The sequence below is a fragment of the Chrysemys picta genome, chromosome 8 (assembly GCF_011386835.1).
Source record: "Chrysemys picta bellii isolate R12L10 chromosome 8, ASM1138683v2, whole genome shotgun sequence".
NCBI lineage: Eukaryota > Metazoa > Chordata > Testudines > Emydidae > Chrysemys > Chrysemys picta.
Genome location: NC_088798.1, coordinates 93,029,526 through 93,054,676, shown reverse-complemented (window position 1 = coordinate 93,054,676; position 25,151 = coordinate 93,029,526). Strand labels below are relative to the sequence as shown.

The following is a 25,151-nucleotide window of genomic DNA, read 5'->3' as shown; positions in this document are numbered from 1 at the left end:
TTCAAACCACAACATCCTCAGGGACAAGGGAGCCAGGCTCGGCAGGACCCGCTTCACAAGAAGGCCAAGGGCTAGAAACGCCACCCGAGCAACCCTCCTCCACCCTCGGCTCAGTCAGGCTCCACCCAAAACGAGCAATCTTTTTGAGGGTGTGCCCAAGGATGACCTACCAGACTATTCCCCGGATCCATCTTCCCCGTTTTTTCCCAACTGCCTTTACTTTTTCCTCCCTATGGTCTGCTATAACCTTGTGTTCAGGACTCAGTGGTGCAGAGCTATGCCCTTCAGTTTCTCTTCCCCCCCCCCCGCACCTTCCCTGTCTCACAAGAATCTCCTCGTGCAGGAGGTTCAAGGGTTACTGCAGCTGGGTGCAGTTGAGGAGGTTCCTCTCAAGTACAGGAACAAGGGGTTTTATTCCTGATACTTTTTTATCCCAAAGGCCAAGGGTGCTCTATGTTCCATTCTGGACCTGCGAGACCTCAACAAGTACCTAAAGAAGCTGAAGTTCCGCATGGTCTCCCTGGTCTCTATCATCCCCTTCCTGGATCTGGGAGACTGGTACGCCGCCCTCGACCTAAAGGACACAAACTTCCACATAGCGATCTTCCAAGGACACAGACGTTTTCTCCGATTCACCAATTTACAGTCCTCCCGTTTGACCTAGCGACAGCACTGAGGGTGTTTACCAAGTGCATGTTGGTGGTGGCGGCTTACCTCAGATGCCGGGGTATCCAGATCTACCCATACCTCGACGACTGAATGGTCAAAGGCAGCTCCAGGTCTCATGTCCAAAAGGATGTCATGGTGCTGCTAGCCACGTGCCACTCCCTGGGCCTACTGGTGAACAACAACAAAATCTACGTTCGTTCCAGTGCAAAGGATAGAATTCATTGGAGTGGTGCTCAACTTGACCTGTGGAAGGGCATTCCTGCCTCTAGAAAAGTTTCGGACATTGACAAACCTTATCACGGAGGTGTCCGTGTTCCCCCTAACTACAGCCTGTGTCTGCTGGGTCACATGGCAGCGTGCACATACGTTGTCCGCTATGCCAGGCTCCGGATGCGGTCCCTGCAGCAATGGTTGGCGATGGTCTATTCCCAGTCCAAAGATCACCTGGAAAAGATGGTTACCCTCCCTCTGGCAATATTCACCTCGCTGTGATGGTGGACCGATCGCAAGACAGTCCTAGAGGGAGTTCCATTCAACAACCCCCCTCACTCCGTCAAGTTGGTTTCGGATGCCTCGGACCTCGGCTGGGGTGCACACCTCGGAGATCTCCAGACCCAGGGTATGTGGTCCGCAAAGGAGAGGACACTACACATAAACGTCGAAGAACTCAGAGTGGTCCGCTTGGCATGCAGAGTCTTCCTGCCTCACCTGTCTGGCAAGATGGTTAGAGTTCTAACTGACAACACAGCCTCAATGTTCTATATCAACAGGCAAGGGGGAGCATGTTCGTCAACTCTCTGCTAAGAGGCACTCTGTCTCTGGAACTTCTGCATCAATCACGAGATCCACCTGGAGGTTTGTCACCTCCCTGGCATCAAGAACACACTAGTGGATCACCTCAGCAGGGCCTTCTCCTCTCACCACAAGTGGTCACTCCACCTGGAGGTAGCCTACATGATCTTCCAGCGGTGGGGAACTCCCCAAGTGGACCTATTCGCTACCAGGCAAAATAGAAAATGTCATCAGTTTTGTTCTTGGCAAGGACTCCATCTCCAATGTCTTACTCCTGTCATGATTGGGGAGCCTAATGTATGCGTTCCCTCCAATTCCTCTCATCAGCAGGGTCCTGGCAAAGATCAAGAGAGACAAGGCAAAGGTTATCATGATTGCCCCGGAGTGACTTTGCCAGCACGGGTTCGACACGCTCGTGAACCTGACAGCGGTCCCTCCCTGGCCCCTGCCCAGTCAACCGGACCTGCTGTCACAGGACCACGGTTGGCTCTTACACCCAAACCTTACATCCCGCCACCTCTCCGCGTGGATGCTGCATGGCTGAACCCGGAGGAGCGGACCTGTTTGGAGGATGTCCAACAGGTTCTCCTGGGAGTAGGAAGCCCTCAACCAGACTGACTTACCTGGCCAAGCAGACACGGTTTTCCCGCTGGGCATCCGAGCGAGGTATCTCTCCCTCACGTTCTTCCATACAGCCTGTCTTAGACTACCAGCTTCATTTGAGGAACCAGGACCTGGCACACTTTTCCATTAGAGTGCATCTTGCAGCCATTTCCGCTTTTCACCTGCCGATCCAGGGCCAGACGGTGTTTTCTCATGACAATGACGGTCAGATTCTTCCTGCAGGTACGGACCCCTATTCTGCAGTGGGATCTTAACTTGGCCCTCTCTAGGCTCAGAGGCCCGCCCTTTGAGCCGCTGGGCTCCTGATCCCTTTCCCTGTCATGGAAGGTCACTTTCCTGGTGGCAGTGACATCAGCGAGATGAGTCTCTGAGATTAAAGCCTTGACCTCAGAACGTCTGTACACGGTCTTCTACAAAGACAAAGTTAAGCTGCGGCCCCACCCAGCCTTCCTGCTGAAGGTGGTGTCTCCCTTCCATATTAACCAGGACATCTTCCTCCCGATGTTCTGTCCCAAACCGCACAAGACCAGATGAGAGGTGTCTTCATGTGCTGGACATCCGAAGGGGCTTGGCTTTTTACCTAGAACGCACCAAGCTTTTCCATAAATCAACTCAGCTCTTCAGCACTACAGTGGATAGGCTGAAGGGCCTTCTGGTATCCTCACAGAGGATTCCCAACTGAATCACCTCTTGCATAAGGAGCTGTTACGACCTGGCAGGGGTCCCACCACCACCAATTGTCAGAGCCCACTCGACTAGAGCTCAGGCATCCTCTGTGGCCTTCCTGGCTCACATCCCTATCCAGGACATCTGTAGCGCAATGTCGTGGTCCTCTGTTCACATGCTCACAGCACATTATGCCATCAGTCAGCAGGCCAAAGACGACGCTGGGTTCGGAAGAGCTGTGTTGCTATCTACGCGTCCATGAACTCCTACCCGCCTCTGATGGTATTGCTTGGGAGTCACCTAATATGGAATGAGCTTGAGCAAGCACTTGAAGAAGAAAAGACAGTTCTTTTCCGTAAATGGTGTTCTTCAAGATGTGTTGCTCATGTCCATTCCATGACCCGCCTCCTTCCCCACTGTCGAAGTTTCGGGCAAGAAGGAACTGAGGGTGGGCGGCGCCCCTTGTACCATGCCATACGGGCGCCACTCTAGAGGGTGCCAGAGCCGGTCCCTTACAGATACTGATGAGGGAAAAACTTCTGGTACTAGTGCATGTGGTGAGTACACACACCTAATATGGAATGGATATAAGCAACACATCTCGAACACTAGTTATGAAAAAGGTAACTGTCTGTCTCTTTTCCAAGCAAAGCAGCAATTTCACAAATTTAACTTTGTAGGAAGTTCATATTGCAGCTTTCAGGTCCCTTTGTTGGGTTGTGAACTGTTCCATCCAATGTCGGTATGGGACACAACTAAATTTAATACCAGTTTATCATGTTAAATTTTCCTAAATGTCTTCTGCATCCTGGCACTTCTTAATCGAGAAGCCGATTAACTTTTTGAGCAATTGAAACACATGCCGTGTTTGTGAAATATGGCATTGAACCTTGACCAAGTTAATGCAAAGAATACCTAAACTTTTGCAAAGAGAAAGTGGTGATATGGAAAAACTGGGCAATATTAAGAACCATTTATTAGAGTTGAGTAGAGAAAGGTAGTTCATTTCACAGAGAATTTTCATATTTCAGAAACTGATTTTATTCCAAATTGGAACTAAAACCAAAAATTTCAAAGTTCTCTGTAGAAGGGAATGGAATCCTGGCTGTGTCCCATATGTTGGGTTAACCCAGAGCTGCAAACCCTGGTAGACCTAGGGTTCAGGACTCTGAGGCAGTCCTCCTGCCAACTTGCCTGCCTGCCATGTGACCAGGGCGGGTTCTCTTGGTCTCCTGAAATAAGGGCAGGGCCAGCTCTAGGCACCAGCAAACCAAGCACGTGCTTGGGGCAGCAAATTTTCAAGGGTGGCATTCTGGCAATTTTTTGCTTCCGGCGGCAAAAGCCTAGAGCCGTCCCTGGCAGCAGCAGCGCGTCGCGCCCTGGGGCCGCTGCAGTTCACGCCGTGGACTGGGCTGGGCAGGTTCCGAGCAGGGGACACTCGGGCTGGGGGCCACCCCACGGGGCACATGGAGCCGCCTGCAGGTGCCACAGCGCTGCTGCCCCCCAGCGCCGCAACCAGCCCGAGCTGCCCAGGGACTGCGGCAGGGCGGCCAGAAGAAGCAGCAGGAGGGCCATAGAGGGCAGGGCGCTGCTGTGCGGGGCCCGCGTCCAGCTCTCCAGGGCTCCGCTCCCTCTGGGGCTACCCTGCCCCAGCTCCTCAGCCCCCTGCCGGGTGGTCCCCCAGCTCTGCCCTCCCGGGTCCCAGCCGGTCCTAGAGGCAGGAACCCTGGCAGGAGGGACCCTGGGCTGAGGTGCGGCCCAGGAGCCCCGCTGCTTACCCCGACCCTGCCAGCGCCGGACCGGCTGGATGCGAGGGGGGAGCGAGTGGAGTCAGCACTGGTGTGGGGGGAGCCCAAGGCTGGGGTGGCAGGGGGTGCGAGTGGGGTGGGGGGGGGGGAATAGAGCCCAGGCCTGGAGTGGTCGGGGGGGGGGAGGGGGAAGAGAGCCTAGAAATAGAACTATATCTGCAAAACACTTTAGATTTCAATGGACTGGTAAATTCTGATGAAAAAATGTTTTGTTTTGGAATTCTTTTCAACCAGCTCTAGTACTTTTTAGCTGAACGTGAAGTACTGCACTATAGTGCCCATCCTCTAGGAATTCTCCCCATTTTCTAAGTGACTTACATTCTTATGAAAATGTTCTCTGCTAGTTCAGCAGCATCAGCTGTTAGACCTGCAGTGTAAGATTTGGCATACCATCGTTTCTATTACCTGAGTTAATAAAGTGTTTCCAAGAAGCTTAGTAGTTTTCTACATAAAATTAAGGTAGAAGACAAGAATAATTTTCATTCTCCTACTCAGACTACGATTCAAGAAATGCTTTCACTGACAACAAATCCTTTTTGTATTGAAGACAAATACAGTATGAAAGTTTGTAAGTTGCTCTCATTTCAGCAAGATTGGCTTTAGTGTACAATCTAGTTCTCTAGTATTGTGATCCAGTGTTATTGCCACTCTAATACTCAGATTAAAGGGAGTTGGTTAGTTGTAAAATGTAAACATCTGATTGATCTAGTGATAGTGGATTGATCAAGCTTCTGTTTTCTGGCAGAGTGCTATGGTTCTCTTGCTGAACAGTTTCCCTTTTGCAAATTAATGAGCTCCAAAGGAACTACTTCATGGGACTAGAGAAGTTATGTGATGGGGGAGGGGTGTGTATGTGTGTGGAGGAGCGGATTAAGGGGGAAAAAAGAATTCTTAACACGCTGGTAAGTGAAGGCCCCTTTTTGTAGGGGGGCGGATGTGTGTTCCTAGTTGAGCAGTGAATTTTAATTGCAAGTAATTTAAATCTGTTTCTTGGGAGACAGGCTCGAGGCTATACAGTGCTGCTGGATGGTACAAGCTGTGGCACCTTTCTAGCCTCAGGCTCTCTCTTCCTTCCACCAAAAAAGCCATATTTAAATTTCAGCTTTGAATAGGCCTGTGTTACAATATGATGGTTTGTCCGACTAGAACACCTGTTTAATGATGATTTTTCTTATTGTACATCTGTTTCTCAGAAATTTGGAGATATTGAAGACCTCCAAGAAGAGGATTCTCCTTTAAGTGTCGTTCTGACTTTTAAGTCTCGCTCAGAAGCTGAAAATGTAAGTTCAGTAAGGGAACTCTTCCTGTAATTTGAGGGTAAGAATCCTACTCTTTGGTACAATGTACTAGTTGAACTTTCTTCGGGGTGCTTTGTTCCATACCAGTCTGGTATGGACAGCGTGGATATTTGTTGCCATTAGTTAAACGGTTGGTGAACTCAGTATTGACGGAGCTTCAACGCTGGAGTCTTCCAGCCAAGCTATCTTTGAGCCCTGTCGCTGTTCCCAGAATGCCAATGTACATACAGTGACCCCGCCAATTAGGAGCTGTGTTGAAGTTGCTGCTCAGAAATATCCTTATGGGAGTGGGAGGTGGTAGTTGTGTAGCATAGATTTGGGAGATGTACACTGACACTTCTTAAGGGGATAACCTCTTCTGATTAAAGTATCTAGCTCACTATTGGTTACCTTGTTTCTTTACTCTTATGAACTATGTTTTTAATTCCTTTTAAAAACACATCTAAAATAAAACCCAGGCTGCTAACCAAGGATCAAGATTCAAAGACCGAAGACTTCAGATATCCTGGCACAAACCTAAGGTACCGTCTGTGTCCACAGAAATTGAGGAAGAGGAGTCCAAGGAAGAGGTACTGTAGTGCATTGGAATAGTGGCTTATCCATTTTCACAGGATTCCTAACAGTGTAGGGATTTTTGGTTGTGTAGAATGTTTTCTCTCTGTTTGCTGTGGAAATTGTCTTAAGATATTGTGTCAAAGTTCACAGTAATTCTTACAAGATAGAAATGTTGAAACCTTACTTGGATATTGTACCTGCACGTGCATCTTTAAGAGAGCAATATGTATTTTTGAGTAAAATATGCATACCTGTATAAACTATCAGGACCAAACATTTGAGTTCTGTGTGCTGATTGTTAAAGATGCACATCAGCAGTTCTAATATGGGGTAAAATCCTTCATTTCTAGTACCTGATTTTTATTTATTTTTTTCCCCCCTGATTTGGGCACTTATAAATGATTGATGGATAAACAAACTTGCCTTAGCCTGGTCTGCAAAGGAAAGTACTAATTTCTGAGAACCAACTACAGTTAATAAAGACTGCTCAGAAGCAGCATAGTACAGTATTTGATTTGTCGACTGGTAGCTGTTTCCTTCCTACCCTTTTCCCTCCCTTATGATGGGGGCAAAATAGTATTTTTTTATAAATTTTGGTAGAAATAATTATTCACCTCTCAAGATAAGATTATCCCTTTGACTTGTAAACTACTAGATATTTGCAAGAGACTCTAATTCAACATTAACAATCTAATATTTACTTTACAATTTAGTAAGAAGGTGAAATTATTAGTCTTAATTATTGGTACTAGATGATACATTTTGTATTATTAATCCTGGCCAGATGGTGCAAAACCCCTTTAGAGCAACAAAAATGTGCAAAGTACATAATCTTTAAGTTTAAACTATGTATTGCTTCCTCAAATCACATGCCATCCTGAACCAAGCAATGTTTAAGTTGGATAATTGTTTCCCTCCCTTGACATGGAGGGATATGGATATATTGTTAACCAGAACTTAATAGGAATGTTGCAAATTATTCTCCCCTTAGTAAAGAATTTTATTTCACTTAATTGAAAAAGATCCTACTATTTTTGCAACATGCTGTGCCATTGAGGAGGGGACATGGCTCCTTCTTTTAGAGCCAACACATTGTGTATGCATATTATATGGGGAATCCTTTCAAATAGTATCTAGAAGCCATTGTGTAAACCAACCCTAAAATAATATCAAGATGCTGCTGCTGCTTTATATAGTATGTTGCCTCTTGCATATAGAAGTGCATTGGCGTGTCAGCTCTAAAACCAGACTACAATTTTGTCTTTATCCAGGAGACTGAAACCTCAGATTTATTTTTGCACGAAGATGATGACGATGATGATGAAGATGAAGATGAATCCCGTTCTTGGAGAAGATGAAACTTGATTTGGAATTGTATAGTTTTAGGAATATAGTTTGAACTACAACTTTTAAAAATTTATTTAAGAAAGTTGATGAGCCAAAAATTTTTATTTTATTTTACTTTTCAAAACACACAGTAGATTTCAAGTGAGAACAAGTTTGTGATATGAACATGTCAGATACTTAGCTGTGATACTAGGTCAGCCAAAGGCCCAATGACTTTTTACAGAGTTATAAAGATCATCAGTGGTGGTAGTCCTCCCATAAAGAAGAAACTTATCAATATTGTCAAGCCCTTTTTTCACACCACCTGTATTATCTTGTTTTTTAATGCTTTGATTTATTAGATATAAATGAAAAAATGTTACAGGTTTTATTTAGTAATATTATAGGGTTGCAGGAGAGAGCTGCAGACACATTTTCATTAAATGTCAATTGCTTCATGTTTGCTAACTCAAAAAGGGTAGCATTTTATTACATGTGAAGTCAGCTATTGTAGGAAATGTGTCTGAATTCATTTTTTGCTTCAAGACCTGTCTTGAGAGCCACACACAACTTCAGTGTAGAAGACCCCAACTTTTCTGCATTCTAGTGTTTTGTCTTCTGTTTCCTCTTGCATACTTTAACAGGGTATTAGTATGATACTGCCTGGTACTAGTTCACTGTAAATTGCTTTAAATCCTGTTTCACTGTGAAACATTAGCAGTGACACTGATATGTGTCCATTCTTTCACTGTCAGTGTCAATTCCTTCTTACAGTTTGGATACAAGATTCAAGCTTAATCCAGGCTGTTGATTTATTGCATTGTCAGTATTGGTAAATGTCAATCCTGTTAAACTGTGTAGAGTTCTAAAACAATCAACCATGAGAACCCTCTTCTCCCACCTCCGCAATGTGACCAAGTCTGTCACTTTTATTAATATTCGGGCCAAACCCATACAGTGTTCAGAGCAAGTTTTATTGTTTTTTGGCCCACGGAAGGTCGATATCCTATTATACTAAACCAGCACTTTAAGTGATATGATTCTTAAGACTAGTGTTTAAAACTCACTTTAGGAAAACTATTTGTATTTATATCTTAAAGTGCAGTTTAGTTTAAAAGCAGGTAAGACAGACACTATGAAATTTTCAATTGCCTTTGTCTTTATACCACTTTAAAACAAAAAAGCACCAAAAAAGAAATGATGGTGATTTTGGTAAAAATGGGGCTAAGAAGTTTAGACCCTCAAGAGCCATAGATCTTCATAACTCTGTTATGTGGGTCTTGCTGTTCGTGAGCATAAATACATTATCCAGTAGGCTTTCCTTCACTCTGTAGGCATCTGTACTGTACGCTTTGTACAGTTGGAGTTATCTGTTATGTAAGTAGTCATGTAAAATAGTGTCTTTGCATTCTGAATGTCAGTTTGAAGGAGCAGAGCAAACACTCTTACCAACTGCTGGGATTCTAAACAACTTGTTATATACATGTACCAAATGCATACATTCTTGGCTTTAGAAATCATATATTGCTTTCAGATATTTAGCACACCAGAGTATTTGGCAACTGGTTCCTGATTCAAAATAAATACAACATGTACCAGAAATCTTAATTTAGGCTGAACATAGCTAGTTACTTGAAGTCATGTTCTTTCAAGTTGCCCCTTGTACTCTTCCTCTCCATTTGAATATCCTTTTGCTGTGGTAATATGTAAAAGAAGCCAAAACTTTATCGCTTTAAGTTTCGGTGTCAGTTGGAGGGAATATGTCCTTCAATATTTTCCCCCTTCATATTAAGACTTCCATTTTCTAGTTAAATACTGCATTCCTACTAATGCTGAGTTTAAATTAAATTTATGAAGGAATGATGAAAAAACATTAATACTTTGAACCTAGAAGAATAATCCTTGCTCTTCTCCCACCATCTCTAATATTTTCTTAATGTCTGTGGCTCAGTGTATATTTTGAAAGATCCATTACAGCAGATGTTTGAGTCCTGATGGTTTAAAAAATGATAGAGGGAACAAAGGATTTATATATTTTTTTTGTACAGAGTTTTTTCTTAAACTGTATAATTTTGTAAATATTTTGCTTTTTGTGTACTAAAACTACCAGCGTATAGATTTCAATAAGAATTGTTGTATTTTTGTATTTGGAAACTGAAGATTACAGTGAACGAATGAAGCTGTAAGAGAAATTTCAGTAGCCTTTGACACAGTTAAACAGAATGGGGTTTCCTTTTCATATGGTTTTAGCTCTAAAAGGACACACCTTATCGGCACACTTCGTTGAGAGACACTTTTGCCCTTGCTCATATGTATTGGCTTTTTTAGTTGGGTGAGATAGGCGAGAGGCAAGGGAGGAAGATTTATTTAATGGGCTTTGGAGAGATTTATATAACATTTTCTTTTGGTATACACATTGGTAGCCTTACATAAATCCTCAAGTGACATCCCAAACATGATTTCTAAGCATTGAAGCACAAAAGTGAGTTGTGCCTCTGAACTTAGCTTGTGTATTTAAAACATGCTATTATGCTGCCTATCACTTATATTACCAATAATATAACAGTAATTGACTTAATTCTGGTATTTAAGGAGTGGGAAAGCTGTTTGAAAGTGACCTTCATTTTGCCAAAGCTAGAGGATTTCCCTGTGTTGTATTTTAGGGCTTAGTAGGTAATACTAAATTGTTTATTTTTAAGTAGGTAACTGAGAATGCCCATTTTATTTTTTTATGGTAACATTTTATTTTTATTATGAAATTATAATGTACACCTTCAGAAAGTACAGTTGACTTAATTCCTAATCAGTACTATATCTATATATAAATACGAAGCAACATATGTATAGGAAATTTAAAATAAAATGTTACCAAACTAAAGCCTAGTTTACAGACAATACAACTGTATATGCTAAACGTTAAACCTTGGTATGAAGAATTATTCTTCATTTCTTTATCATCAAATTAAGTTCTTAAGCATAACAAAGCCCATGAGCTGAAAAGATTCATTTGAAAACACTTGCCCATTTATGATGAAAATGTTTCAACAGTTTTTAACAAAATCATGTGAAAAGGAATATAAGTTCCTCTTGATGTATAGTAAACTTGTACTATAGTTTTTACAAAATTGTGAACTTGTGTAATAGTATAATAGGAGATATTGTTGAATTTCTAACTGTTTATACATTTAAATTCATATATGTAATGTTTGTTTTATTGATTACAATCTGAATTTCTAAGATGCATGTTGACTTTTTGCAATAAAGATATAATATGGAATGGTTCAAAATTTAAAAAAAGAAAAAAGAAAAAGCTACAAATAACTCTAACTTAAAAAAATTGGAAAACTGAAGAACCATTCCAAAAAATTACAACCATCACAAAAAGAGCTGTATCACTTTTCTTCTGAAAAATGTGTGTGTGTGTGCGTGTGTCCCTGTATGTGCAGGCTTTTGCTTGCCTTATAGTTAACAAATATTGCTGAAGCAGCTGGAGAGAAGATACAGTTTCTCTGTGGAGAGCATTACAGTTCTGTAAGAGCCAGTATGAAGTAATGTGGTCAGCAAACTGTGAGTATATCTGTGTTTTGCAGAAAATGGCAAAGCATTTCATATCTTTTTATTTAAAGGGTAAACTAATTATTTTAATGCACCTTTGCCAGTGCACTGAACAAAATGAATTCCAGTCCATCGACCTTTTGAAACAATTTGAAACAATAAAACTGCAATGTGCCAATTGTAAAACCAAGTTAAGAGTGATCTAATGCAAAGTGAGAACCAGTGTTGGTCCCATATTTATACTAAATCTTTAGAGCTTCTTTCCTTTCTAAAGTTCTATTTAAAAGTAGCAATGAATGGAGAATTATTTTAGACTAGGAGTGAGTTACACACCCTACAGCCCCTTAAAGCAAATGCATATCACCTGATGATCTCTAAGGCGGGATGGTATCAGAGTATAAATAAGATTAAAGTTTGTCACAACATAGCATGCCCCCCCCCATTGATCCAATCTGTTAATCAGAACTTCTACCACTGCCACTGTTTCTAGCCTTTAATGTCCACCAATCAGTTCCTTAAATGCCTCTGCATTTTCTTCCGTGTTGTCCCTTATGCATGGGGGGGGGGGGGGGGGGGGAGGGAATCATCCAGTCTCATCCTTATCCTTCTTCAAATTACTCCTTAGAATTTGCTCTATCACGATGCCTACAAAACCTTGCTTACTGATCATGGCCAGGCAGGTGACAAGCTGTGACTTTTTCTCTTCCCTTTTTTTACTTCTAGTCTCAGTTTAAAAAAAAAAAAAAGGCTATGCTACATGTAACAGTGGTGTCATTTCTTCACCATGCTCATTCACTGGTGTGTTGTATCCCTATTACCCGACCCTTCATCTGTCTGTCATTAGATTGTAAGTACTTCAAGGCGGGAATTGGCTTTTCTGTATTTTACAGTGTTCTCCACAATGGGTCCCAACCCCAATTGGGGGCCTTAGGCAGTACCATAATGGAAATAAAAAAAGGTTTTCATTTTTGGAGCTTGTTTCCTTTGCCTAAAATATAAAGTCTTGGTGCAATATCTGCCTTACGAGATAAGGGCTTTTGAAGGAAAGAGACCTTGAAATGGGGATGTTTAGGGTGTGAGATTTGGAATAGAGAATAAATAGTTGCCCCAAAAACCACTAATTGAACATGTTTTCTAAGCAAGAAAAGGTAATAGAAATCATCCTGTGTGTATTTCAGAACTCTTATTTTTTTCTCTCATGTTTTTGCAGATCTTTTGTATGGGAATATAGCTGTCTTGCACCTGAATTTTATAAATGCCTTTTTACTGGTATGTGGCAGTTACACTTATGGTAAAGAAGAAAGTATTCTTTAAAACCATTTATGGTCAAAACAAGACTTATTAAGGAATCTATTAACAGAACAAATTGAAGGTAAATGCATTTAACTCAAAGATTTTTACATTATACTTCAACCATTGCTAATTAGGAAACCAACATGCCTGTCCTATATGCAGGACTCCTGTGGAGTTGATTGGCATTTCTATGCATAGAATTTCCTCAGAGGCGGGACTAGAACTTGCTAATAACTGATTTTTTATTTTTTTTTACTTTTTAAATATACAAGATCAGATTGTAGCTTGTGTAAATAATTAAATAAAATGTATACTAGGAAATACTTGTCAGAATTTTGATAACCGTTACCCATTTAAACATTGTTGACCCAAGCACGTGATGTGATAACATGAAGTTCCTTAAACTAAAATTATGTTCTTAAGTCTTATTCTTCACAGTTTATAAAAAATTTTTTTTTTATAAATGTATTGTTGATTCACCCAGTTGGGTAGGCTTGTATTTGTCTATCCAGCAAGATGTTAGGATAGATAAAGAATGGGGTGGAGAACAGGGAGAATATTATGCCATCATATAACTCAGTGATGTGGCCTTGTCTAGAGCTTGTGTAGGACTGGTCGCCCCACTTTTTTTTTTTTTAATGACAAGTTTGGTTGCTAATGGTAATGGCTGATGTAATGTATTACGACTTCTTTAAGGCATTTGATTTGGTACTGCATGATGTTTTGATTAAAAAAACTAGAAGGATATAAAATGAACATGGTACACATTCAGTGGATCAACAGCAGGCTAACTGCTAGGTCTCAAAATAGAATTCTAAATGAGGAATCCTCATAAAGCAGGGGTGTTTCATGTCACGTCCTGCAGGGATTTGTTCTTGGCCCCATGTTGTTTAACGTTATCAGTGACCTGTAAGAAAACATAAAATCATCACTGTAGTTCACAATTTGAGGAGTGGCAAATAATGAAGTGGGCAGGGCATTAATACAGAGTAATCTGGTTGACTTGGGTATCTGTGCGCAAGCACGCCAAAGGTAAGGTCATTCATCTAGGAACAAAGAATTTAGGCCATATTTATAGGATGCGGGACTCTATCCTTGGAAGCAATGACTCTGAAGAAGATTTGAGGGGTCATCTGAGATAATCCAATAGAACGTGAGCTCCCAGTGCAAAGCTGTGGCCAAAAGAGCCAAATGTGACCTTAGATGCATAATTGGGAATCTCAAGTAGGAGGGAGGTTATTTTATCTCCTGTATTTGGCACTGACATGACCACTGCTGGAATACTGTGTCCAGTTCTGGTGCCACAATTCAAGAAGGATGTTGAAAAATTAGAGAGGATTCAGAGAAGAGCCACAACAATAATTGGCAGATTAAAAAAACATGCTTATTGTGATAGACTCAAGGAGGTCAATCTGTTTTGCTTAACAAAGAGAAGGATAAGGGGTGATTTAATTGCAGTCTGTAAGTATCTATATGGGTAACAAATACTTGATAATGGGCTCTTCGATCTGTCAGAGAAAGGTACAACACAATCAAATGGCTGGAAATTTAAGCTAGACAAATTCAGATTGGAAATAAGACATATATTAACAGTGAGAGCAATTAACCATTGGAACAATTTACCAAGTGTCATGGTGGGTTGTCCATCACTGACCATTTTTAAATCCTGATTGAATGCTTTTCTAAAAGATCTGCTCTAGGAATTGTTTTGTGGAAATTCTGTGGCCTGTATTATATAAGAGGTCAGCCTACATGATGACAGTGGTCCCTTCTGGTCTTGGAATCAATCTCAAAAAGGCTATTTCAGAATTAGGGGGTGGTCAGAGAAGGGAGATGAAAACGATTAGTTGCTTCAAAAAACGCTTGTATGAGGAGATTGAAAGGATTGGGATTTACCTTGGAAAAGACTAGATAAAAGGAGGCATGAGAGAAGTATATAAAAAGAATGGTATTAGACGGTAGATCAGGAGCTTCTGCTTTATTTCATAGAAACAAAGACTTTCAGTGAAATTAAAATGTGGTAAATTCAAAACCTACAAAAGGAAATACTCTTCACACAATGTATAATTAGACTGTGGAACTCATTGCCACAGGATGCCATTGACCAAAAAAAGTAGCAAGATTCGAAAAGGGATTAGATATTAATGGACAAGAATATCCGAAGTTTTAATGGATAATGCGATCAAATTTTGTAAGAGATGTTAACCTTCATGCTTCAGAATTTGAACCAATCTTGAACTACTAGCTATTAGGAGGGTTTTTTTTGCATCTTCCTCTGAAGCATCTAGCGTTGGCTCCTGTCTGAGCCACAATGTTACACTTAATGCATGATGGGTCTGGTCTGGTATGACAATTCCTTTGTAATTACGAACACATCCTGGTATATCGAATAAGGGAGGAGGATTTCAGCCTGTCCTTAAAATTGACATAAAAGTGGCAACTAACTGACGGTCTTGTTGTCAGTTGTAAGATTTTCATAACAGGGGGCCGGGGTGGGGAGTGGAAGCCAATTGAACAGTGCATGTCAGTTATATTTAACTCACTAAAGCCTACATACATATCGTTATACTACTTTTTGCACAGTAAAGCTATAGCTGTGGAACAATTCACTTGAGGCAAAATGCAAACAGATTAATTGTAGATTTATTTATTTTTCTACAGGATCTGCCATTGACGCACATTTCTGCAGTCCATTGAAGGTTAACCAACCAGTCCAGGTTTTGGAGTTGGCTACTTGATATAGGTAGGACTATGGTAAGTAACTGTTAGACGTCTATAGTGGTCTTGCGTGTAGTACAGCCTGGTATTTTGATAGTAACCATTGATCTGTAGCTATTTTATCAAAGATTAAAATGATTAAATACTGAAGATAAAAAATAAGTTGGTGGGTGACAAGTTTTGTTTTTTTCAGATGAGCGTAATAAAGCATAGGGTTAAACTAGAAAACAAGTGATAAAAGGTATTTCACTGAGACCAACATCTGCTAAAGGAACCTTTTGTAGAAGTGTTGCTAGCAGAGGCGACGCATTGGGGAGGGGCACATGTGGGGTCACGTGCCCCCTAAATTTGCTGCTTGTCTACATTGCTGAAGCCAACTGCCCTCACTCTGCCCCTCCTCCCCCACTATCAGCAGGCCTGGATCGTCTCTGATTGCTAGGTCAGTGCTTTCTCACAATACATCTTGGTTCTCTTGTCTGTCTTCTCCTACATCACCTTTTTTGCCCATTCACAGCTTTAAAAATCTGTATTTGAAGAGAATATCTGTATAGAAAATGAATTGCGCTAACTATTCAAATAATTGTAGTATGCTTATTTGGAAAGTGTTTAGCGAGTTTTAGGTGCTACCACAATTTAAATAGTTACTATTAAACTATAAAGTTTAAGATGGGTGAGGCATTATCTTTTACTGGACCAACTTCTGTTGTTGAGAGAGACAAGCTTTCGAGCTATATGGATCTGGGAAAGGTAGAGTATCACAGCTAAATACAAGGTGGAACAGTTTGTTTAGCGTAGGTAGTTAACACACATTCTAAGGGCTAATCTACGCTACCAGGCAACATCAGCACAGATGAACTGATGCTTATGGAGAGTGTTCTCCTGTCAGCATAATTACTCCAGCTCAGTGAGAGGCAGAAGCTATTCTGACGGAAGAGCGTTTCCTACCGACATAGCACAGTGTAGACACGACTTGAAGTCGATGTAACTTACGTCGCTCAGGGGGGTGACTTTTTTTCACACCCATGAGCGACATAAGTTGCATCGATTTGGGGCTTGTCTACATGACTGCCTAAGAGACCGGTGAAGTGGCCTGTTAACACCTCTGCAGTCGTAGGACAAAAAAGGAGGGTTAGTGGGTTACAGATTGGAGTAATAAGCCATAAATCCAGTGTCTTTCTGAAGATCTCAATGGAAACCTCCACAACACTTTCAAAAGATGAGTGTGGGAGCTTACATTCATAACTCTACTGGACATAAGGCTTAAGGTAAAGTGCTCAAACCTCCTGACAAGTGTGTGGTTATACCTGATCTTCTGAAACTCGTTGGGTTTTGATGCATTTTTTGGTTACAATTACATTGACATCTCTAACTTGTAGTAATGCTTTATTTCTCATGTTTCCATTTAATTCAGTTTTGTACGCTGAAAACCTTGTGGGTTGAAATAAGAATTGGTGAGAAATTGAGGCTGTAGGAAGTTTATCCTGTAGAGGGCACAAGAATACGGAGATCTTACACTTACACCACAAACTCTGACTGTGACTGTCTGCTCTTAAACCCACTTTCATACATCTGTGGCATCACAAGTTGCTAAAGCTTGTCAGAAGAGTACCTCTGTATTTGCTGCCAGAACTTTAAAGGTGTTTAGGTGCTTAAAGATGTAGATAGGTGGAGAGTTAGACATGTAGGTACTTTTGAAAATCACATAATGGATGTCGTGGGTCTTAACATTGTAAGACTAAAGCCCTCAGCTAGGCACGAAGAACCAGATTTTTTAAGTTAGTGTGATAAGTTTATCATTCAGAATAAAGCACTCTACACCTAAAGCTTGTCATTTCCAGAGCCAAAGTTAAACAAATTGCCTCTCTGTAGCAGCCAACATCTCCACTATTCGTTGCAACTAAGGCTTTGTCTACATGAGCACTTTTGTTGGTAAAACTTCTGTCGCTCAGGGGTGTGGAAAAAAAACACCCCCCGACGGACAAAAGCGCCGGTGTGTACAGCGTTATGTCCATGGGAGATGCTCTCCTGCTGACATAGCTACCGCTGCTCATTGGGGTGGTTTAATTATGCAGGAGAGCTCTCTCCCATCACCATACAGTGGCTATACGGGAGACCTTACAGCGGCATAGCTGCTGTAAGGTCCATAGTGTAGATATAGCCTCAGTAAAGAAATTCCTGCTCCATAGGTTTGTACTGACCTTTATCCATGCCAGTTGTTTTTAAGGAATAACTTGGCATTTTAAGCTGGATACCAGTCTAAACATTCACACTCCAGTACCACTAACCCTTTTTTGTAAGGGAAAAGGCAAGTTTGAATAGCTTTGATTTCCAGAGGAAAGATTTCTAGCTTCAGATATTTAGGGTGACCATATTTCCCAAAGGGAAAATGGGACAGGGCGTGGGGCTAACCCAAGCCCTCTCCCTTGCTCCCCCATCATGGGGCTAGCCCGAGCCCTCCCCCCCACGCAGGGCTGGCCCGAACCGCTCGCCTGAGCCACCTCACCGTGTGGGGCTGGCGTCCGGAGCCCTCACTACTCCCTTTGCGAGGCTGGGGTGGCGTTGCTGCTTGCTCAAGCTCTGCCTGCCCGCCACCCGAGCCCTGCCTCCCCCCACATAGGGCTGGCATCACCGCTCACCCTCCCCCCCCCCGCCCCCCCCCCCCGCATGTTCCTCCACATCCACTTTTTTACTTTTGCCAAGAAAGTCAGGATGGCAGGGACAGGGCTTAAAAAAGGGGCCTGTCCTCATCAAAACGGGGTGTATGGTCACCCTAAGTATTAAGAGTCCAAAAAAACAGCCATCAGGGTCCAACAGATAAGGTGCCTGCAGGCTTTTTCAGGAGTTTTAATAGGACACAATAATAATAATATAAGGTGAAATACTGGTGGAAGGGATGTTGGAGAGTAAGTGATAGTGAATATTTATCATAAAAACCTACTGGAGTCACCTATCTCTGCACCTAGAAAATGTTTCCGGTAACACCCCACCATACTTGAAGTGTGGCTAGTCCTTTGTGGATGTTTATTTGGGGGTAAAATAGATGAGAAATGAATACAAGTACAAAATATTTGCCATACCAGGTCAGGCCAATAGTTCATCTAGTCAGTGTCCTGTCTTCAACAGTGACTAGTACTTCATGCTTCGGAGGAAGGGGTATGAATCACCATAAAAAACAAACTTTTTTGAACAGTTTCAGTAGACATGAGTTTTTAGCAATGCATAATAAAGCTCAGTTCACTGCCTGACCTGACAGACATAGAGGCTTCTGTACTCAAGCTGCTTTCTTGGACAGTTTGAACAAAAGAAATGCTGAGAGTGTGAATTTTCAAAAGCGCTTAGTATTATCCTAATTTTATTTCCAGGAAAATCAATGGTAAAACTCCCTTTACTTCAGTTGAAGCCGTGATAGGCCAACGTTATGCACTTTTAAATATCTGGCATTAAATGTTTTGTTGAAATAACCAACACAAACTTTTTTTGAAAAAACCTTTTCAGGGATAATGTGAAAATTGAGCGTCTTATGACTTTAAAAGTTTCTCAGCAATTTTTTCTGCATTGTTAAAATTTTAAATGTTTTTTTTTTTAATCACACTTCCTTTTGCAAAAGTAAACCGTGTCAGCCCAGTATGCCAAATCAGTTTTGGGGCTTGTCAACATTGCAGTGTTTGAACACCACTGTGAAGAATCATGTTAGCTGACATGATGGCAACCACAAATCAGTTAATCAAAATCCTGTTCAAATACGAAACTTTGTGTAGACAAGTCCTTGCAGAAAACCTGTCTCCAGCAAAAGGCGATTAATAGCACCTAAACCTGAGCACACATAACAGTAATAGGGACATTTGCTCTCCATCCCTCTTCATATCAAGGAGGTGTGACCTTCTGTTTGAATGCTAACATTATTAAGCAAAGGCAGGTCCCTTTTTCTGAAAGGAAATTAAATGTAAAAATCTTTAATGTGGCAATATGAATTTAAGCATACAGATCAGGCAATGAAAAGTGAGGTCTTCAATGTGAGCGAGTTAATCATGTTTTCATTTCCTGACTTCTGTTTAAACTTCTAACCTGCAATTAACTTTTGCATTTATTAGTATCACTTTACATTTATATAGAACTCTACATCTCCAAAGCATTTTACACACTGTAGCAAATCCTTGTAATAAGGGAGGTAAGCACTATTCTCATTATGCAGAGGGGCTCATCTCTCTAGTCTGAAATGGCTGTTTGGATTGTGGCTCTCAAAATGCCCATCAGAGTTGACCATGTGTACAGGTTAGGAAAGGAACAGGAGTGCTTGATTTTTACCAGGAACTGGAGCCCCTTCTTCCCTTTAGCAATATATAGGAAGGACGGGGTGGTCATAATTCCTTAACACCTATTCACAACACCCAGACAGAAAAAGCCATGGTCTCCAGCTGAGTGATTTAGTTGTGTGTTACCTTATTCAAAATAAGGTACTATGGATTATCTGGGAGGCCTCCTCAGGAATTGGATTGTTTATCAGCTGTGGTCGCCAAGTTGTCTGGAGCGACTCAAAAGCATGAGTTCTATACTTCGATTTCTCTAATCAAATATCAAGTGTAAATTCCTCAGGTATTATAACAGCATAACCATGGAGTCATGGACAGTCTCCTTGGGTGCTCCGGTCTATCTTGCCACTGAGGCAAACTTGCCTTTGTGGTTGATGGCCCCTTACATCAAAAATCACAACAATATTCAGGTTATTTCCAATCTCAAAGGACCAATCACTTACCCCAGGTCAATTGCACTTTAGATTTTACACCGTAGACCATGCTTGTAGCCAATCCTATAATTTAACTAAAGATATATTAACTAAGAAAAGGAAATGAGTTATTTACAAGGTTAAAGCAGATAAACATAAACATACAAATGAGTTAGTCTTCAGTTTCAAAAGATGATAGAAGCTACTGTAATATGCAAGCTTTAGGGTTAATCCAGGGTAAGCAGCTGGGGATCCCTTGCTTGTGCTTAGAAATCTTGCCCTCCCAAAGTCAAAGCAGCATAGAGGTAGTTTCTTCTTGTCAGGGATTTTTATTCCCTTCCTCCAGAGTTCAAGCATCTACTCATCATGGGTGGGGAAGAACAATTAAGTCTTTGTTCTTTGATGTTTCACAGTGGCTCATTTGGTTTCAATGGGCCTTTTTGTTGACAGGAGGTAACACCTTCTGTAGGAAGCCAGCATTTTATGTGAGTTAATGCTTCTTTCCTGTTAGGTGAGTTAGGGCAGTGATTCTCAACCTCTCCAGACTGCTGTACCCCTTTCAGGAGTCTGATTTACCTAGCATACCCCAAGTTTCACCACCACCCCCCTTAAAAACTACTTGCTTACACAATCAAACATAAAAATAGTGTCACAGCACACTATTACTGAAAAATGTACTTTCTCATTTTTACCATATAATTATAAAATAAATCAATTGGAATGTAAATATTGTACTTAAATTTCAGTGTGGTACTGGAGCCTGTTTTCACTTGTGAGCCTTGTCATTCTGGGAAGCAGTGAAGCATAGCAGCAGTTAAATTTTTCTCCACATTGAGTCTATTCCTACTCTTTGTCTTGATGGCAGTCTTAGTAGAAAATGAGACTTTACAAAGAGATGTTGACCCGAAAGCCAAAACATAGTTCCTAAAGTCAGTGTATTCTCTCTGTACTCAGGGACAGCTTTACGGGTTTGCAAGCAGGGCAATTGCCGTAGGCTCCGCAAAGCTACACTACTCAGGCTTCAGCTCCAGCTCCATCCAGCGGGGCTCGGACTTTGGCTTCAACTTCAGCCCGAGGGGGTGGCGCTCAGCCTTTGCCTTTCTGCCTTGGGCCTCAGCGAGTCTAACCCTGGCCCTGGCACCCCCATTAAAATAAACTCACAACCCACTTTGTGGTTGCAACCCAAGTTTGAGAACTGCTGATTGTAGTATATAGAGCAATATAAACAAGACATTGTACAAACTTACATTTCATATACACAGACTTCGCTAGTGCTGTTTATGTAGCCTGTTGTCAAACTAGGCAAATATCTAGATGAGTTGATGTACCCATTGGCAGACCTATCAGCTTGAGCCCCACGCGGGGTTCATAGAATAGAGCCATCCAGCCTTTCTTGTCAGTTTCAGGGCTGCTGCCAGTCTCAGAGCCAGGGGCTCACAACTGAAGCTGTGAAATTGACAAGAAAGGCTGGTAGGCTCCTCCTGTGAAATTGAGCCCAGCACGGGGCTCACAGCTGAGGCTGTCACCCCCGGGGTGGGGATGAGGGCTCCAGCTATGAGCCCAGCACCTGGCTGACAGCTGCGGGGAGAGGGGGCAGCTGTCAGCTTGGTCCCTGGCTCAGTTTCATAGTAGGGAGCCTACCAGCCTTGTCAGTTTCGTGGCTCCAGCTCTGAGCCCCCTGCCAGAGAGGGGAGCTATAAAATTGGTAAGAATTTCAGCCAACAGTTGATGTAAGTAACGCAGTGTCTACATGGACACTGCATCACCCTAATTACACCGACATACGTGCTACACCTCTCATGGAGGTGCAGACATGTCGGTGTAGTAGGGCCCTTACATCAACAGGAGCAAGGCTGTAGTGTAGACCGACATCATTAGGTCAACATAAACTACCTTACATTGACCTAACTTTGCAGTATGGACCAGGCAATGCAAACACTCAGTATTACCTTATGACATAAGGTACTGAGTTGTAAGTGAGATTACTACATGCAGCATCCTATAAGCATTTCATAAAACCTTAACACTAAACACATTTGTATAAACTTAACATCTATTTAAACAATACTAACACACTGGTTTCCAGTTATGTATTGGTCAGTGCCCTGTTGAGGCCTAGGGGCCTGGGCATGAGCTGGCAACTTGTCTGACAGCGTCATAATGGTATTAAGTCAGACCATGTAAAATGCAAACTGCGGCCACTGGGAGCTGCGAGTGGCCGTACCTGTGGATGCTCAGGTAAACAAAGCGTCTCGCAGCCCACCAGGGGCTTACCCTGAACAAGTCGCGAACCAAGTTTGGGAATCCCTGTGTTAGATTAATGTATTGACCCGTCACACAACACTGCATGAGCATGTCTTAGAAAATGAGCATAGCTGCATTTGACTTTTCCCTCCATTTGGCTTATTGCAGGCTTATGTAGAGGTAAGTATAGTAACGCTGTCAGCAGGCCATTTTATTTGTGTCTGTCAAGTGTCAGTGTCCTAGCTTCATCTGTCGCCATCTGCAAGTTGTATGAGTATTGTATCCCTTGGGAAGAGCAGCACAGAAAAGTTTATTGGAAACCATATAGAACAGGATTATGCTAATCTGTAGATAAACATATTTTAAAGCAATATCTTTTGTGACCCTAGCAATGTTTATCCAGGAAATATGAAGCATTTTGCAGTAATTTGGCTGCTTCTTTTATTTTCAATTTAATCTTAAATGTGCCTTCACAATAGCAAACTGGATTATGATGATCTTTCAGTTTTTATATGGTGCCTCAGTATGTTTTTTTCCAATATTTTTGTGAGTTTGATGCCTTTTCTTTTAACCTTAGCTTAAAATGAAAGTTTATAAACTTATTTAGCTATGTTCTTGCAGTTTTCATATGTTTTGTAAAATTGTATTGATAGAAAGAGCTGATGTAGTATTTTTAGTTTGCGATTGCATGCATAAAGTAGGATCTTGTCAATGTACAAGAAATTATGACCCTCCATTCTTCCAACAGTGGTACATTCATTTTTATTATACTTTCAATCCTATGTTAAACGTTTGGATTTTTCACTTTCATTCAGTGATGTCATGACCATAAAAGGCTTTGGCATTACATACCAGATGGATGGATGTGTGATATGCAGCTAATTGGAAAGAGTTTGAGATAACAATTACTCATGGCTGTGCCATTTGTATGTTCTGCAGATCATTTCAAAATGCCAATAAAAATGCAACACATAAAAATATGGTGTGATATAGACACTATGGAGTAGCTATGTTTTAATTTTGTTTTGTTCTTCTATTGCTCCCCTGTAAACTCTGATTGTTTTCTTCAGTATAATACAGTAACTAAAGTGTTACACTCACTACAGGATAGAAAAATTAGTACTAATTAGTTCCTGTAAAGTCTAGAATTGAAGCAAACCGATTAGTTCAAGGCAAAACAGTATTTTCTTTTATAGTTTTGAACAGCCAGGATTCCTAGAACACCTGTAACATGAAACATTTGTGTTTAGCACTGACACCTCAAGAGATACTGAACTGTGTAAAGCTTGCAGTGCTATTGAAAAGTAGCAGTGGTATTTTTGTGTGTTTTTGTTTTTTTTAGCATCTGTTTAGGACTGACTGTAACAGACAAGTCTCATTGTAACCTTCAGTCCCTGCTCTTACCTGATACAGGTTGTGAGGCAGCACCCTTTGCTAGATGTGGATCCCACCAGGATGATCTATGCTTTCTTCAGTCAACTTCAGGCTGGGCATGCACACTTTCTAGAAAGAGGTGAGGGTCACGGAAGCTTCGCTTGGGTGTCGTGGCAGCCTGTAGTTTAAAGCAATACAGATGAGCACATCAAACTAATTCTTCCTGTTCTACGCTGTTTCCCTGTCATATTGGATCCACTTCAACCTTATGACATTTCATCTAGACCTTGGACTGCAGGCATGACAGTTGGTCTGCCTCTCTTCCAGAGACTTGCCTCAACAGCTTCAGTCAGTAGCAATGCTCAAGCTAACAGCCAGCAGTGCAACTTTGGGGGCACACCTCTATCGCCAAAGGCCATATCCATTGAACTTTCTTCCTCAGGACATCAGGATGAGCCAGACTTGCAAGACAGGGGTTTTCACAGATATTCCCCCAACCACCACCAAATGAACTCTTCCCATGGGGTAGCAACCCTGCAGAAGCAGCTAAATCAGTGGTGGAATGGGAATAGGATCTTTTCAGATTGTTTAAATTGTGCGTATGGTGATTAAAACCATGGAGTTGCCTGTATTAAATGTATAAGTTAGGTAGCTAGTTTTTTAACTAGTGCATTTTTTTAAAACCAGGTACTGTATTTATGATCATTCAGTGTGTTTAAAAGACAGATCCCCTCTTTTCTTTTCAATATTTGTCTTGCCTTGTTCATGTAAAATTATGACACAATTGGGTCTATTGTACTTGATAACCTTTTTTGGTAATTATAATTTGGTATTCTGTGCATCTCACACTGATAACCTTAAAGCGCTTCTACTCCATGTGATTTATTTAAATGTTAATAAATTATACATTTCTGGCACTTTAGTAATTCATGTGAAAATTATTTGGAGTCAGCTCAATATAATGTACTTCTGTGTGGTCTCTTGTGGCCAAAAATATGTCAAACAACAATTTCATCCACTCTTAAGTTTCACATTTTAAAGTGACTGGATTATCTGTGGGTCAGAAAAAATTAAGGAACAGTTTTTAACAGAACACATCTCAAAAATCCATTTTATTAAAGGGGGATAGAACTTGTTTTTGTATTATTACATGGACTGTATTTCTATACTAAGCTTAATATTATAGGTCTTGAAGGTTTTTTTGACTTTGTGTATTGTATAATGGAAGTTTTAACAGGAGTGCAGGAGGATTGACCTAAGTGAGAAACTTCTCCTTACCAAATCTTAATGCAATTTTGGTGTTGTCTTAAGTATATTTATGAACATACAGTATTTGCCTCTTGGTACAAGGTACAGATTCTTGGAAAGGCATGCAACACTCATTTGGAACTGACGGTTCATTTCATTGCTGCGAGTCACAGGCAGACAAGCACTCATCGGTGGCAGTGAATGCAGTGAATTATAGATTCTACCCTCTCTCTCCCAGACGGATGAGTACAGATTGCT

At 41.4% G+C, this 25,151-nt stretch overlaps 1 protein-coding gene and 1 long non-coding RNA gene across 3 annotated transcripts in view; both read left to right on the top strand.

Annotated features, from left to right (window-relative positions):
* Positions 1–9,859, top strand: part of RBM27 (RNA binding motif protein 27) — a 43,780-nt gene extending 33,921 nt beyond the window's left edge. For both annotated transcript variants that reach the window (XM_008175026.4, XM_008175025.4), the window contains exons 19-21: positions 5,753–5,839; positions 6,316–6,426; positions 7,684–9,859. In XM_008175026.4, coding sequence (XP_008173248.2) covers positions 5,753–5,839; positions 6,316–6,426; positions 7,684–7,770 — 285 coding nt within the window. In that variant the 3' untranslated portion in view covers positions 7,771–9,859. The remainder of the gene's footprint in view (positions 1–5,752; positions 5,840–6,315; positions 6,427–7,683) is intronic.
* A 2,006-nt stretch (positions 9,860–11,865) lies between these two features.
* LOC122173770 (uncharacterized) lies at positions 11,866–24,562 on the top strand. Its single transcript, XR_010589889.1, has 3 exons — positions 11,866–12,665; positions 15,248–15,340; positions 23,685–24,562. It is a non-coding gene; the product is annotated as an uncharacterized LOC122173770 (long non-coding RNA).
* Positions 24,563–25,151: the final 589 nt, after the last annotated feature.